Source organism: Brassica oleracea, chromosome C5 (genome assembly GCF_000695525.1).
Source record: "Brassica oleracea var. oleracea cultivar TO1000 chromosome C5, BOL, whole genome shotgun sequence".
NCBI lineage: Eukaryota > Viridiplantae > Streptophyta > Magnoliopsida > Brassicales > Brassicaceae > Brassica > Brassica oleracea.
Genome location: NC_027752.1, coordinates 8,261,189 through 8,277,810, shown reverse-complemented (window position 1 = coordinate 8,277,810; position 16,622 = coordinate 8,261,189). Strand labels below are relative to the sequence as shown.

General features: G+C 32.9%; 1 protein-coding gene and 2 long non-coding RNA genes across 4 annotated transcripts; all 3 read left to right on the top strand.

Annotated features, from left to right (window-relative positions):
- The first annotated feature begins 130 nt into the window (after positions 1-130).
- On the top strand, positions 131-1,717 carry LOC106292596. 2 transcript variants are annotated; one of them, XR_001260209.1, is made up of 5 exons: positions 131-405; positions 519-697; positions 980-1,337; positions 1,409-1,563; positions 1,659-1,717. It is a non-coding gene; the product is annotated as an uncharacterized LOC106292596 (long non-coding RNA). The 2 variants fall into 2 exon arrangements; XR_001260210.1 differs by having other exon boundaries at positions 138-405; positions 1,103-1,337.
- Positions 1,718-5,075: 3,358 nt separating this feature from the next.
- Positions 5,076-5,500, top strand: LOC106294221. The gene is made up of 2 exons (XR_001260774.1): positions 5,076-5,154; positions 5,260-5,500. It is a non-coding gene; the product is annotated as an uncharacterized LOC106294221 (long non-coding RNA).
- Positions 5,501-10,229: 4,729 nt separating this feature from the next.
- LOC106293017 (cytochrome P450 72C1) lies at positions 10,230-13,339 on the top strand. The gene is made up of 5 exons (XM_013728686.1): positions 10,230-10,512; positions 11,015-11,232; positions 11,919-12,163; positions 12,233-12,620; positions 12,735-13,339. The coding sequence occupies exons 1-5, from the start codon at positions 10,230-10,232 to the stop codon at positions 13,158-13,160; spliced, it is 1,560 nt and encodes a 519-aa protein (XP_013584140.1). The 3' UTR covers positions 13,161-13,339.
- The last annotated feature ends 3,283 nt before the right edge of the window (positions 13,340-16,622 follow it).

Below are 16,622 nucleotides of genomic sequence, written 5' to 3'. Positions count from 1 at the left end.
GGGTCGAAAATTAAATCAAAAATACTTAAAAAGAATACAAACGGACCTTAATTAAGAAGTTTTCGGTTTGGTCCTTAAGTGCCATGTGGCAGCAGGCGATTGGGTGTCAAGAAGAAAGCAGAGAGAGACGCAACAAAACCTGAATGATTGGGAAATCCAACAAAACCATCGCTGCTTAGCACGGCGTAGAGCAATCCAGTCACAAACCCTATAAACCCTACTCTCCCAACCACTCCAGCCTCCAGGCAGAACACGGCGGCGGAGCAGAATCCGGCGAAGCCCGTGGCGGAGACGAAGAGCGCGATGCGGAGGGAGACGCGAGAAGATCCGCAGAAGGCGTCTTTTTCAACGTCACAACAACCTTCCTCTGACAAGAAACCCGAAGATGCTGAGATCAAGCCTCAGGTTCGTGTATTTTGATTTGGATAAGTGATGAATGAACAGTAAAGCTTCCACCTTTCTCTCAGATCATTCAAGGGTTTGATCTTGAATTGACTCAATGATTCAATTTTGATCAGGATTCGGATCATGGTGTTTCTCCAAAGTATCCGGTTTTGTATCCGGGTCTTGTTCCCGGGTGGAATCCTGGGCAGTATGATGAACAGACGAACCGTGGAGCTGGTGTTTATGCGGTTCCTGTACATGTGGCTGGTCTTCCTTTAAACTATCTCATTCCTCTCACTTACAATGTTCCCACGTAAGTGTACTTTCCATTCGATACTCTTTGACTAGTGTAATGGAGAAGAATCATATTTATTGGTTGAATTGTTCTAGCTAGGAAAAAATGTGTAAAGTTGATCCCTTTAGGCTCAAATCACTGGTGGTGTAGGCTTTGTATAGTACTTCCCCTTCCTTACTTACTCTTGAGTAGTGTAATGGAGAAGAATCGTATTCATTAGTGAGTTGGTTTACCTGGAAGATTTAACTTGTTGTGCAAAAAGTTGATCCCTTTTCTCATTGAATCCAAACCATTATTTAGGTTCAAATCACTGGTGGTGTTGCTTTTGAGATGACTTTGTGGTAGAAAGCTGTAGGCTTGATGATGAATCTTCTTTTGGGTTGATGGTTTTTATCTTCTTTTGGGTTGATGGTTTCGGACTAGACCAAGCAATGAGACTGAGGCTGAGGGAGAGAACCAAGCGCAAGGTGGGCAAGTTCAGTAGCAGCAGCAACAACCTGCAGGTCAAAGGCAAGTGGTGGTATGGAGATTTGAGATTGTGTTTCAGCTTGACATATTGCTAATACTCAAGCTTGCTGCTGTTATCTATTTGTTCAACCAAGATGGATCAAGACAACGGCTAGTTGTTCTTGTGATTTTTTGCCACCATTATCTACTTGTAAGCCTCCCCATTGATCCCTAACGTGTTGGTAAATAGTTTGAAATTGGGTGTTTGGAAACTTTTGACAGATACCAAACTGGAGCCCTTGCATCTTTTATCCGATGGCTTTCGCAAGGTATGCATAGAGCAGCGGTACCATCACCACGAGCTCATCGACCTGCTGGGAGAGGTGATAATGATCCAGCAGCTGCAATTTCACTAAACCAAGATGCTGTTCCCGGTGGTAACTATATATCTCTCTTGTACCTTGGGTAGTATAAAATGAAGCCATCACAGCAAAAACAACTTATGCTGAAGCTAATTTGTTTGTGTGCGCAGAGGAAGGACAAGAGTATGTTCCCGATTAATCCTGCCAAAACCTGACCTCGTTCTTGCTGCAAAAAACAGACTCCATCACCTTAACATATGGTCAAAAATCATCAGAACGTTTTCATTTGCTAATTCTTATCTACAAGAATGAGTAAGCATGAGAGTGGAGTACGTATTGGAATTGCCAAAGGTTCTTTAAAGTATTCATCACATTAATGTTATAATTCCAGGTTTTTTTTGTGATTTTTTTGGGCAACTTTGTAATTTTCTTATGTTTTCAATTTAAATGTTATATGTTTTATTTTAAATACATCTTTTATATGTTATTACTTATTAAAATAAATTATTTAATTACTAAAAGACAACATAAAGTCCTAGCAATAATGTGCACTTTTGCTAATGTCTCTTAACAATATCTATTACTCTAAAAATAATAATAATAAAAGTTAAGAACTCAAAATTTTGTTCCCGCAATAATGTTGCTCTTATATATACTGCAAATCGCTGACGTTGAGAAGTATCGAAAGAAAAATATTAACAAGATTTGGGCTTTTTAAATGGTATGATGGGCTTATTTATTTGTATATCAGAGCCCGTATGTTTGTTTAACTTTCTCACGTGCTGTTATTTTTGTGCAACTCTCAGTCTCACCTGATCTCGGCCCTGTTCGTTTGTACATCTGGAAGATGCATCCAGATGCTCCATCTGGATGTTGTTCGTTTCTTCATTTCGTTCATGTATCCAAATGAATCATCTGAATGCAACTACGTTCGTTTGCTTTTCATTTTTAACTTCTATCTACATCCATGTGGACTTGTTAATAAAATGATTAAAATATAATTTTTTACGTTTCGGCGGAAAAATAGCATTTTTACAGTTTTGGCGGAAAATATTTTTGCAGTTTTTGAAGAAAAATGTGTTTTCGGCGAAAAAGTGAATTTTTGTAGTTTTGGCGAAAAAATACGTTTTTATGGGTTTGGCGGAAAAATAGGTTTTTGCGGTTTGGACGGCAAAATGTGTTTTGCGGTTTTGGCAGGAAAATTGCTTTTGACGGGAAAGGTTTTTTTCATGATTTTGGCGGGAAAAGTTTTTTTTGCTATTTTGGCGGGAAATTTTTTTTTCGCGATTTTGGCGAGAAAAGCATTTTTCCGGTTTCGACGGAAAAATACATTTTTCCGGTTTTGGGTGGGAAAATGCATTTTTCCGATTTTGGCGGGAAAATGAGTTTTTCTAGTTTTGGCGAGAAAATGAGTTTTCCAGTTTTGGTGGAAAAATTTCGTTTTCCTGTTTTGGCGGGAAAATTTCATTTTCCGGTTTTTGCGGGAAAATTCTGTTTTCCAGTTTTGGTGGAAAAATGTGTTTTCCCGGTTTTGGCGGAAAAATTGCGTTTTTCCTGTTTTGGCGAGAAAATGCTTTTTCCGATTTTGACCTGAAAATGCTTTTTGGAGTTTGGCGGAAAAATGCGTTTTTTGGGTTTTGACGGGAAAATGCGTTTTTCGGTTTTGGTCGAAAAGTGCGGTTTTACTGGTTTGCCCGAAAAATGTGTTTTTATGGAAATGTATGTTTTACGTTTTTTTCGGAAAAACGCATCTTGCGGTTTTGGCAGGAAAGTGTGTTTTTCAGTTTTTGCGAGAAAATGCATTTTTTTGTTATAGCAGAAAAATGTATATGCAAAAAAATAGAATTTAGGGTTTGAAAATAATATTTTGATTTTAAAAGATCATTTTTGTCATTTATCATTTTGGACTGAACTATATGCATCTGCATCCAGATGCACCATCAAGACTCACCTTCATTTGGGTGAAAAATTGAGATGAGTTTTTAAAAATTCAGCTGGATGATCCATCTGGATTTAGCATTATAATGCACAAAACAAACATCGATTTGCATCTTCACCCAGATGGATCATCTGGGTGAGCAAACAAACAGGGCCCTCATCTTCTTCCTTTTGGGACTCTTTTTGTGGCCATCCAAAACCTTAGGGCAGGATTATAGGAGGGGGGGGGGGACGGAGTTTAGTGGGGTTTTAGTGGTTTTTTAAGGGGGGAGAGGCCCTCAGGAAGGAAAAAACCGGTGCCAGAAAGTCCAGAATAAGGATCCTTGTTAGCTGGGTTTTTCAGCTGTTCGCGGGCCCCAGTGACACGTGGCGGTCTGCAATTGGTTGGTTTTTTTTTTTTTTTAATTCAGACAAAAAAATAAAAAAAAATAAAAAAAAAATTTAAAAAATCCATCTCGGATTTCAGCGTTAATCTTGGTCTTATGCCCAGCCAAAACCTTATGCCTCTTGGTACTAGAGAGTTAATAAAAATAAAATCGAGTTTTGACTGTAAACATGAGTTATTTTTGGTGTCTATATATATATATATATATAAAATTGTTGGTGTCTCTCCTGTGTGTCTACGTGGAAACTCTTTTCCTATAGAGACGACACGTGTTCGTCTTCTATGAAACGCAGCACTTCTATGAAACGTGTTCGTCTTCTGTCCGACGGCCCATGAAAGAAAACCCTAACTCATATGAAGTAGAAAAAAAATTGGGGTCGGACACTCCTCTTCTTTGAGAGGCGAGTTGGCGACGAGAGACGAGTTGGTGACGCCTGAGCATCTTCCTAATCTCTAAAACAGTTTGAGATGTGGCTTTTTCTTCAAGCCACCCACTACGTAACATTTAATTTTCTCTACCACTACCTTCTATGAATTTCAGTGATCAATCCTATAAATAGTGACAATAAATTCCCCAATTTTTCATTGCTAAAAAAAAAGCGTCTTCACCACAAATAATCATCACACAATTGCTTCCTGGACAAGAATAAGCTTAAACAGCTGGAATGGTTACTTCCCACCCCCTACTATCCGATGTGAAAAGGTTGGCCTTCTCATCTTCCCTATTATTTTCCATTTAAAAATTGTGGTCACTGATTATCTTCACCCTAAATATTTGGTTAGCTATATGCAACAACGTACATATTTAGATTCAAGAATTCTCCAGAAGAAATTCGTGTTTGCCGTAGTGTAACCCTATAGGAAAAGTTAGAGATGCAGTACTGTACTGAACACATAATTTTCCGTTCTTTGTAGGATTGATACGTCTAGAAATCTAAATGAGCACCATTTACGAAAATGGAACCCATGGACTGAATGTGGGACTTATAGACTGAGTCAATCATATAACGTAACAAAATGTTTTATAGTTATTGGACCTTTTGTTTGAGAGTGAAAATAGATGATGAAAGATGAGATAATGTTGATGTCAAAGAAGTTTAATCTAAGTTGCAGCATCCACATCTCTGTTTTTATTTATTCCTTTTGTTCTGTTATCTCTTATCTGTCTCAAATCTAAATCATATTTAAAAAGATTCTAACTTTACGAGGCTTTCTTCTGCTTTTAACTAATGTGTACTCTTTTAGCTCCTCTCTGTATTGATTTTGTCTTCAGGCGCAACGTCACTGTGGTTACTATCTATTCATCTTTGGGAGAGGAAGCTCTTTGTCACTCGCTCAATGAGGTTAGCTTCTTTGCTTCTCTTCTCTGTTTGGCCATTTAAGTTAATTTAAATGGAATACATTATATTTGACCAAGCTGTATTATCTTTTTTACATTTCTTTTGCAGATATGTTGATTGTGTTCACGTCAACCCACAAGAAATAGAGAGTTACATCGTTTCTAAATAAATAGAAGGAGCACTCTCCATTTTTTTATCTCTCTTACAGTACGAAGCGGCAAAAAAAAAACACACCATTAATAAATAAATCAGGATATTGTGATCATCCTTATATAATCAGTTTCCTCTGTTGTTGTATATTTTCGCAAGAGTTATTATGTTGAAATTTATTACAAGAAGTTTGTGTTCTCTCTCCATGTTATGAGCTTCCTACTCTACTGGTTTTAAGGTATATGGTTATCACATTTTAGGTGAAGCCCAAAGTTGAAGCTGAATCATCGGTTAACAAAATCTGTTGTAATGGTAAAGTGGTTGAATTGTAGTCCTAAACAAAAGTATAGATCGGAAACAGAACTAGATGGAGAGATATCTTTGAACAAGACATTAAGCTTAATGCTTGGCTCCGAACCAGCATTCAAGAGAGCTTGAGACAATTAAAAAATAATTGCGGTGTTCAACAACATGCAAGAAAAAAACAATTTCTATATGTCTTCATCATCTTTATTGTTTAGTTGAATATTTTTTAGTTCCATAAAATAAAAAATTTATTTAAAATATAAAATTAACAACATTGAATTTTTTTAACAATATCATAATTCATTTATAAAAACAAAAAATAAATAAATTAAAAAACTGTTAAAAATAAATAAACAAATAGAAAAAAAACAAAGCTATTTACTTAATAAAAAATAAACAAAACCGCGTTTTAAAAGTCCTAGATTACATCGAAGGTATTTTTTTTACAGCTATGCAACAACCTTAAAAAAATTGGAATATTTGAACTATAAATTACTTAATATACATGTAAGTGTTAATTTATAATAAAAAGAAAAGAAAATAGATTTAGACTATCAAAATTTGAATCAACTATTCTATATCAAACATGAACTGTAACAAAATGCAATCATATAATGCCCAAACCAAACTTGCACATTATAATCATCAGAATCAAATTCCCACTCTTGAGAGCTCAAATAAGAGCAACTCACAACTAACCAACCAATCATAGATTCTTAATTATAAAAAAACATACAACAAAAACGATCATCTACACCTCTGTAATATGTTATACGCTGCAATCTATTAATATTTTTACACACACCCTAACATTATGTAAAACCATAAACGCTATTACATATTGTTTTTACAAAAGCTTACATAAAACACACTCAAACAAAAAATACAATTATATAGTTACATACATCACACATCATGTTTACCAATTTCATTTTACTTACTTTTTACTTACTTCTCTTGCAATTTGATCAAACAATCTTTTAACCTTTCCCACTCAACAATTTAGCTAAAAGAATTGATTTGTTCGGTCAGCCTGATAAAATAACTTCGGTACTCTATCAAACGAAAATTATATAGCCGTAAAGGTTTCTCTTATGATCCATGGGTTCAACAAGGTTTCTCTATTGTGTTTGATTTCGATCGATTTAATTTATAATGCTCAAGATTTAAATTTAGAGAAGTGTTAAAAGTATTATAACACTATAAACATTTCAACTCTGAATCAAATCAGCGATTATACTGAATATGCTCACATATCGTTTTTAGAAAAACCGGTGAATATACACACTTTCTTGAAGATTGATTTAAGAAGATAGGCTAAAAAAGTTCATATAAACTCCACTCAACAAGTTTTTATATTTAGTTATATCTTTATTAGCCAGTCCGTTTACGTTTCCAAATAGTACTTAAACTATTCGTTTACACAAGAAATATCACACATTGCATTTTTCAATAAATAATATTTCCTCACATACATTATAGAATTCTTAATGGTAACTAAATATTTGACTCTCAAAAGTGTTGCAACAGTTCTAATAATAACTTTCTCATTTTAAATAAATTGCAACATCATCAAGCGACTAATACAAAATCACCACACCATTGTAAACTACTACAAATGGAATTATCTTTTATCATAAGTAATATTTTGGATTAAAACTCTATGTGCTAACTTAAAATTAGTTTTTAAACAAGAAGATAAACACTGTTCGGCATAATAAAATAGTTTTTATTATAATTTCCCTCCAGTAGGGCGGGCCGACCCTAGTTTGTTCATAAAAAAATATGTTTTTTAAAGAAGGGTGAAAATGAAAGAATAGTACATCTCAAATAAAACAAACTAGACCTCGTGCGGGTGTTTGTTTTTTTTATAAATAAATATTTATTTTATAAATGATAATATATATGTTTAAAATTTTTATTCTATTAGATAATTGTTTAATATCACATTTCTAAACATGATAGTTTTATAGTTTATATTGAGTATTTTATTTTATTTTGTAAATCGTCAATTGCATCATCTACATTTTTACCTGTAGATCTGCGCAAATGTAATTTTATTTTCTATAGATCAAAATTTTATGTTATTTTTTTCTCAATTATGATCATTTATAATAATATTGTTTCACATACTATTTAAAATCCGATGCTATATATTGAATTTACATTGGGCTATTATTTGTATGGAAATACACATAAATAATATGTTTATATACAAATTTATAATTTAGTTATATATTATATAAATGATTATTTTATGTTACTTTTATTTTTTATTTTATTATTAATAAATAATGAAAAAATATAACTATATATTTTAAGACAATATTATGTTATAAATTTAGTAAATGGATATCCAAATCATTTTAGGTGAATTTATGGTTATTTTGTCAAGTTTATTAGTTAGTTATTAATAATATAAAATTAATATATTTAAATCGATTTTTGTCATATTTTACTGCTGTTGCCTAATAAATATAACATTAATTATTTCATGTTTAGTAATTAGTTATTTAGATTAAGGTTTTAAATTAATGAGTTTGCTTAAGTAATAAGTTTTATAATTTGTTTATTTGTAAAAGATAATAAATGCTAAAAGTTAGGATTATGTAGTTTCTCAGTTGAATTAAATTGTAATTAATTAGTTATTCTAGTTTAGGATCTAGTTAGGAAATAATTAACTAAATTAGGTAAATACAAATAATACTTAAGGTTAGGAAATAATTTACTAAATTTGTACTTTTCTTTTAATAATATAGATTACAAGGGAACATTTGGCAACAAAAAATATATTACAAGGGTTTTATTGTTACAACCAAAATATTTAATTGTTCAGTTTTTATTCTAGAAACTAAAACTGGTGTATTCTTATCAGACTAACATGCATGTACACAAATCTAGGTACTAGGTATGAGGCTTTAATCCATGTTTTCTAAGATTACTGAATCACGTTTTTTAGGAGATAGTTTCCTCGTTCTTAATTAAAATTGACAATTCTGGTGATTGTTTCAATTCTCCATTATATTTTTTTTTTCGAATTTCCAATGTTTTTCTTTCTGATATAAAAGTCAATATTTTCTGGTTCACACAGTATATAATTAATATAGAGTCAATAAAATTTAGGAATATTTTGTTTTCTCTAACCAACTTTTGTTTGTTTGCAACAATATAAACACATTCTCAGCTGGCTTTAAAGAAGAGTTGTTATATTCTTTTTTTTTTGATAATCCAGGGGTTCCCCGCTTCGCGGGTCATTCCCCTGGGTCTGGTCAGGCAGCGGTCCACTTCACCCGGGAGGGTTTTACCTGGGCTGGATTGAACCCAGTACCGCTTTGGTGTCCAGAAGAAACAGGATAGTTTCCGCATAGGGAGGGAATCGAACCCGGATGGTGGTTGCCACCACAGGCCCGTCATGCCACTTGGAGTACCTCGTCCGGACAGAGTTGTTATATTCTGTCTGAACCAATTCAACAAAATCCCTTTTATTCTGTACAAACGACACAGATTTGGGATTTTAGACCACAACACATCCATAAACGTGCTACCTTTTTAGACGTTATTACAACTAAAAGTCGGAGCTGACTATGACTACACTTTTAGTTTTGTTTCTTTCAAAAATCTTGTTAAAACGTTGAAATCTATAACTTACAAATTGTATTCGCGGTATAGAAATACGCATTAGTTTAGCGTTGTGATAAGGTTTTGTTTTTGTTTTTGTTTTTCACTAAGCTTAGTCTATTTATTATTTCTTGAACAAAACAATAAACTACTCCTAGTCCTAGCTAATCAAATAAGCTTACGTGATAACTATTTTAATTAACCAACAACGTCTGTAGCTGTTAGGTCTATTTTGTCCGTCGTGGATTTTAGTAAATGATAATGACCCTAGGCTACGCGTAATTGCATTATATTAAAACTTAAAATTAATTGATATGGTTGGACGAACATTATCTCATATAAATTATTAATGTTATATCACATGCGTTTCGTAAAAGAGTTGACACTGCTATTCATCGTCTCCAAAGAACAACGCCACCTGAATTCATATTTATTGTCTGCCATTAAATTAACTTTACACTAAATTAACTTTACACTTATTGATTACTGTCTAAGTTTTAACTTTGATAAATTTTAAGAATTTCATATTATCTACGTGAATTGCGTGAGAACTCTCCTCTCCCTAACGTATACGACAAAAACAGACTCCAACACAAAAAGGAGAGATGAAAGTAAATGGAAGCATCATAGAGTATATTAAAAATGACAAAAAGAAAAAAATACACAAATATTCATGCAATAAAGCCACATGCATGTAGCGTAAGGAGAGGAAGACAAAATTAAATTTTTGGAAATGTACACCAAATAACTTTTTTTTTTGAACATTACACCAAAGAACTTGTTGTTATAAATTCATTGCCAGTTGCACATACAGCGATTTATTACATACATCTTCTCTCTATCCTGTGTAATATAAACAAGTTTTATTATACGCTTATATCTATTCACGCAATACAGCTGCCTCCAACATATATAGTCAACTGATGAAATTATAAGCATCATCATTATAGTCTTGTCTCCTTTCTTTTCTCTCTTTTTCATACATCAAGAACAAAAAGATATAGATGATTGAGATAATTGTAGCAAGAAAGGTGCTCTTGATCGGAGTTTCGATCTTGATACTGAATTGGGTATGGAGAGCCGTGAATTGGGTTTGGTTAAGGCCAAAGAGACTGGAGAAATATCTAAAGAAACAAGGATTTTCTGGAAATTCTTACAGAATTTTGATGGGAGATATGAGAGAGAGTAATCAGATGGATCAAGTTGCTCACTCTCTTCCTCTCCCTCTCACCGCTGATTTTCTCCCTCGCATGATGCCTTTTCTCCATCACACTGTTCTAAATCATGGTATGTCTATCACACTTAACTTAATTCTCAAATTTTTGGTGGTTATATATAGTTACTTGAAGAACATGTGAATCTAACTAAGTAAAACCAACTAGACTTGACCTTGTGTTAGATTCATAATTCTTTAAATTAATTTGGTTTGGAGTTGCTCATCTTCATCATCTTGGTTTCTATTATTTTAAAGATATTAACCGAGAGATTCATCAGAGCAAGGGACTAACAGAGTTTACCTGTGTGCATATATTATAATGTTTTTAATTGCAAGATCTAAATCTGGTAGCTTTTTCTTCTTCGTATGGTTATAATAATCGAAATATCTAGTTCTTCTTATGGTTATATAATAAACAATCACTTTTTAGCGTATCCTATCAAATTACTTTTCTCAAATACATATATCATTCTTGTATGTGTGTTTCTTTTCTTCTTGTATGTGTGTTTGTTTCATATGTAGATTAGTTAACCTTTAAATTAACAAACGGTAATGCTTTTTCTAAAAAAATAGGGAAGAAGTGTTTCACATGGTACGGACCGTACCCGAACGTGATAGTAATGGATCCAGAGACACTACGGGAGATAATGTCAAGACACGAACTCTTCCCAAAACCAAAGATTGGGTCACACAATCATGTTTTCCTCAGTGGTCTTCTCAATCATGAAGGTCCTAACTGGTCCAAACATCGAAGCATTCTTAACCCTGCTTTTCGTATCGACAATTTGAAGGTATTTTTATTTTTTTGGTGAAGTGATGAAAGAATGAATATACACTGCTCATTTTGACTCTAATAACTATTTTAGCTTTTTTATAATCATTTTTCAACTCTGACATATTGTGAACTTCATGGACGTCATTTTCGGCTCATTCTTTAGATTTTTATCAGTTTCATTCTCTTTTTCCCGTTTTCCGAAAAGAAAGTCAGATATGCGTAACGTCTTTTACTTGTTTCTCTCGGTCGTTGAGAGTTTTTAATACAATAAATACACTAATCATTTACTGTTAGATATTTTTCTAAAGAATAAATTTAATTATTGTTTCTAAGATGAATAAAATATTTTTAAATAATACTAATTTAAAGAAAAAATAGCAAACAGAGAAAAGTCAGCAAAGAACTAGAATCCAACACAACTATAAAAGTCTAAAAGGAGGAGAACAGAAAAAGCCCAAAAGACACGTTACAAAAGGGTGAAATCATATTTCAAATCACGAATTTCTAACACAAACTTTTTTGGTCGGCATGACAATTTATCATTTCATTATCTTTAACCAAAATATCATTAAATAAATGTTTTTTGGTGCAAATAAATAAATAAATGTTTATAATCAACAAATCCCATAATACGTGAACTTTTGCATGAGACTGCTTTTGACTTTTTCAATAAAATGATATTTATTTTGGAAATGGATATAGAGCATACTTCCAGCATTCAGCTCAAGTTGCAAAGATATGTTAGAAGAATGGGAGAAATTAGCGTCAGCAAAAGGAACAGTGGAACTTGATTCATGGACTTACTGTCATGATTTGACAAGAAACATGCTTGCTCGTGCTTCTTTTGGTGATTCCTACAAAGATGGCATCAAAATCTTCGAAGTCCAGCAAGAACAAATTGATCTTGGTCTCCAAGCTATTCGTTCCGTCTACATCCCTGGATCAAAGTAAGAAATATATATAATTTAATTTAATGAATTTTGCTGATTAAATTTCATGTTTTCTTGTATTTGCAGATTTTTGCCAACAAAGTTCAACAAGAGGTTGAGAGAGACCGAAAGGGACATGAGGGCTATGTTTAAATCTATGATTGAGACAAAAGCTAAGGAGATAAAACGAGGAAGACAAGCCGACAAGGACAGCGACTTGTTGTTCTCGATGTTGGCTTCGAATACAAAGCAAATCAAAGAACAAGGACCAGATTCAGGGCTGAGTCTTGATGACCTGATAGATGACTGTAAGGCCTTCTATCTAGCTGGTCAGAATGTGACTTCTTCATTGTTTGTTTGGACTCTTGTTGCTCTAAGCCAACATCAAGACTGGCAAAACAAAGCAAGAGAGGAGATCTCTCAGGCGTTTGGTAACAAGGAGCCTGATTTTGAAGGGTTAAGCCACTTGAAAGTCGTAAGTATACATTTTCAAATTAAAGCTACTAAACCACACTACAATAAAATAAAATAAAAATTGTTTTATGTATGAACTTTTTTCTTTTCTTTTGGTTTGGGCCATTATCTTTAGGTATCAATGATCCTCCATGAAGTTCTTCGACTCTACTCTCCAGCTTACTTCACATGTAGGGTAACTAAACAAGAAGTGAAGCTAGATAAATTCTCTTTACCCGAAGGAGTTGTTGTCACAATACCAATGCTCTTGGTGCACCATGACCCTGACCTTTGGGGAGACGATGTGAAACAGTTCAAGCCCGAGAGATTCGCCAATGGAGTTGCAAGCGCAACCAAAGGAAGACTCTCGTTCTTGCCGTTTAGCTCGGGACCTCGCACTTGTATTGGTCAAAACTTCTCCATGCTGCAAGCTAAGCTCTTTGTGGCAAAGGTTCTTCAAAGGTTTAGTGTAGAGCTCTCTCCATCCTATACTCATGCTCCTTTCCCAGCTGCAACTACGTTCCCACAACACGGAGCTCATTTGATCATTCGCAAAATTTAGAGGAGGTAGAAAAAACAAAGGTGCTTCCTTTTTTTTGTTCATCAACAAAACAGAAACTCGAAAGTGTAGTAAATGCAGTTTGAATCCAGTCTTTATTTGGATGATTTTGTATATATAAAAAAAAAACAGATTCAAATCTGAAAATTTCAACTTTTTTTTGTTCACGAAATTGCTCTTTGCGCAATTGTTCAATCACGCATAAACCATACATACTAATACAGATATGTGGCGGTAGAAAGACGGGAAACGCCTCCAACTAATAGAGTAGTTGTAGTTTTATATTTTTAAAATAAATGATACTAAATGGCTGTTTTACCCCTCATCTTGTGCTGCTGTCACCATGTGTTTTCAGTTTCATATAGTACCGGCAAAACTTAATCATCGAGGCCTTTAGTGTTTTGTTTGTCTAATTTCTACTTCGTTACAGATAAAATTATCATGCTTTTTTATATGTTAAAAGGAATTTGTCACGTGAAGCGAAATAGGATTTGTCATAGTTTTGTTGAATTCTCGACAAAATAATTAACGAACATGCTTTGAACTTGTTCAGTCTAATATAAGAGGTACATAATCAAAGAAGATAAAAGGAATATGAATGGTTGGAGAGAAACATGAAATAGTCGTGTTAATTTTTTTTAACGATTATCTATAAATATTCAGGTGATGATTGTTTCTGATTTTTGTTTTACTTTTTAGTTTTTGTTTTTTTCAAAATCCATTTTTTCTCCGATCAAATTTTTGCTTTTAGCTTTTGTTTTTGTAGAAAATATTTAATTTGCCAATCAAATTTTTTAATAAATAGATTCCCTAAAATTTAGGGAAATTAGTTTTTTAAAGTTTTAACTAATTTACGAAAAAAAACCAAAAATTAACTTTTGTGGGTTTTAGTAAAAAACGAATTTGGTTTATTTTTTGTAGAAAAAATTACATTTTAATTAATTTGTAGTTACATAAATAATATTTTCGTAAAGATAAAATTGTCATAAAAGTTTTTGTACATAAAATATTGTTTAAACAATAATGTAACATAATTTTTTTTTTCATATCTGTAAAATGAATTTAGATATTTATATATAATATTAATTAATTGTATACATTTATTTATTTCGATCAATAAAATTATTGAATAATTATAATAACTATTAGACACATTAAAAATAATTATAGTTATAAAAACATATTTTTTATTAATTAAATATGTTGTATTAAATTTAAAAATAAAAATAGAAATTTAAGTTTTAAAAATAAAATTAATTTATATAAGAAAATTTATAAATAGTTTCAAAATTATAATACTTTAATTTTATATAATTTATAGTTATATTTATTTAATTTTTTAATATAATACTTAATAATAATATAGTTTTAAAACATGTTAATGTATTTTTTTTATTTTTACATCAAAATCCCTACATTTGGATAGATTTTCGTGGTAACTTTTAAACAAATAACTTTAAATGGATGGTATTTAAAAAAAAACACGAAGTCAATTTTTTGATTTGTTCATGACAAACTGTTTGTAATTATCCTAATTAGTAAAAAACTATGAATGTAAAAGTAAAAGCAAAAGCAAAATTTTCAACAAAAGAAGAGTGACTATTACTTTTCAATTAAGGCAAGAAACTGTTTTATTATTACTTTTATGACGAGTAAAAGTTAAAATATGTGTTTGAACAAATAAGAGTGTTACAGTTTCCTATACTCTGAAGCTAGTTAATCCTTTCAAGATTAAACATCACCATATCCTCCAGAGCTGATCTGAAACCACTTCTAGGAAGACAACTCAAGTTCTTCAAAGCAAGCTCTGCTTTCTCCTTGGCCAACTCTTGAGCTCTCTTGATCCCGAAGGTGAAGCTAGAGAAATTCTCTCTTGGTGCAAAGCCGGATGAAACATTCGCCTATGGCTCCCAAATTTTTTGAAAAAAACTTCATAAATATAGGCCTCTAAATTTTTTAAAAAGGCCCCCAAATTTTCTTAATTTTTTTTTTCAATGAAATCTTTACAAGTATGGCCTAAGGCCCCCGAAATCTCGGGGCCGGCCCTGCCTACGGGGAGACGATGTGAAACAGTTTAAGCCTGAGAGATTTGTCAATGGTGTTGCAAGCGCAACCAAAGGAAGACTATCATTCTTACCGTTTAGCTCGGGACCTAGGACTTGTATTGGTCAAAACTTCTCCATGCTGCAAGCTAAGCTCTTTGTGGCAAAGGTTCTTCAACGTTTTAGTGCAGAGCTCTCTCCATCGTATACTCATGCTCCTTTCCCAGCTGCAACTACGTTCCCACAACACGGAGCTCATTTGATCATTCGAAAAGCAAATCTTTATTGTTCATCGGAAAGTGAAGTGCATGCAGTTTGAATCCGGTCTTTATTTGGATGATTTTGTATATATAAGAAACAGATTCAAATCTATAAATTTCAAAGGATTTCTTGAATTTTTTTTGGTTCATAAAATTGCTCTTTGCCAATTGTTCTTTTTTTTAGCAACAAACAGTCATTGAGATGAAGGGTTCAGTTCAATACACGACAGAAGAGAGAGAGAGAGGAACAGTTACATAAGGCGAATCTTTGTCAAGGAATCAGTCAAGAGATTCCGTTATCTACAAACAAAAGAGAAAAAGATGAAAGTGAAAGAAGAGGATAGTGATTCCCTGGTCATGAGAACTCTAAAAAAGTTTCAGTGGATAAGTCTTCGTGTTAATAGCCCTAATGAGTTTCTGAACGTCCGAATGAATCCAGATTGAAGAATTTTTTGCGTCCAGAAGGGTTTCTCTCACTGTTAGCGCTTCAGCCATAAGAAGTGCGATGAGACATGAGTGATAATCTTGGAGCCTTCGACGGTGTGATTTTATAGACCAGGGACCTCGAAGACCCAGCCAGACCTGCATTCCTCCGTACCGGCACACCCCCACCTGATTGATTAGTTTATGTTTTAAATAAATCATTTTTTTTTTTGAACAACAAATAATGTGTTTTCATTTTCATATATAATACTAGGGTCATATACTTTACTTGTGATCTGTGTTATTATTTTTTATATAATTTTTTAATTTGTGTTTTAGGTTCGCATTTGCAAAAAGTGCGTATGAAATATACTATTTTATTAATTTAAGTTATTGGTTAGTTAATTTGTAAATAATTTTTATTAATTGAACCATGTGACCGTTGCCGACAAATATATATGACCGTTGTATATCCGTTTGAGATTGGACAATTCTGACGGAATACCGACGGACTGCTTTACATCCGTCGGAATTTCGTCGGAAAGTCGTCGGAGGTCCGTAAGCAATTTCCTATAAATACAACCCCTCCTCATTCAACTCATTCACACTTCATTCTCTCTTCATTCTCTTTAGTCATAACAATTCCGTGAAAATCATGTCTTCAGAAGTTTATTATCGTTCGTGGATGGATAAACCTCATTTGGATCCGAACACCAATTTGCTTACGGAAGAATACGTTC

Coding starts and splice junctions, on each gene's coding strand:
- LOC106293017 (XM_013728686.1), top strand. CDS start 10,230: ATGATTGAGATAATTGTAGCAAGAAAGGTGCTCTTGATCGGAGTTTCG. Junction 10,513..11,014: donor TCACACTGTTCTAAATCATG/GTATGTCTATCA, acceptor CTAAAAAAATAG/GGAAGAAGTGTTTCACATGG. Junction 11,233..11,918: donor TTCGTATCGACAATTTGAAG/GTATTTTTATTT, acceptor AAATGGATATAG/AGCATACTTCCAGCATTCAG.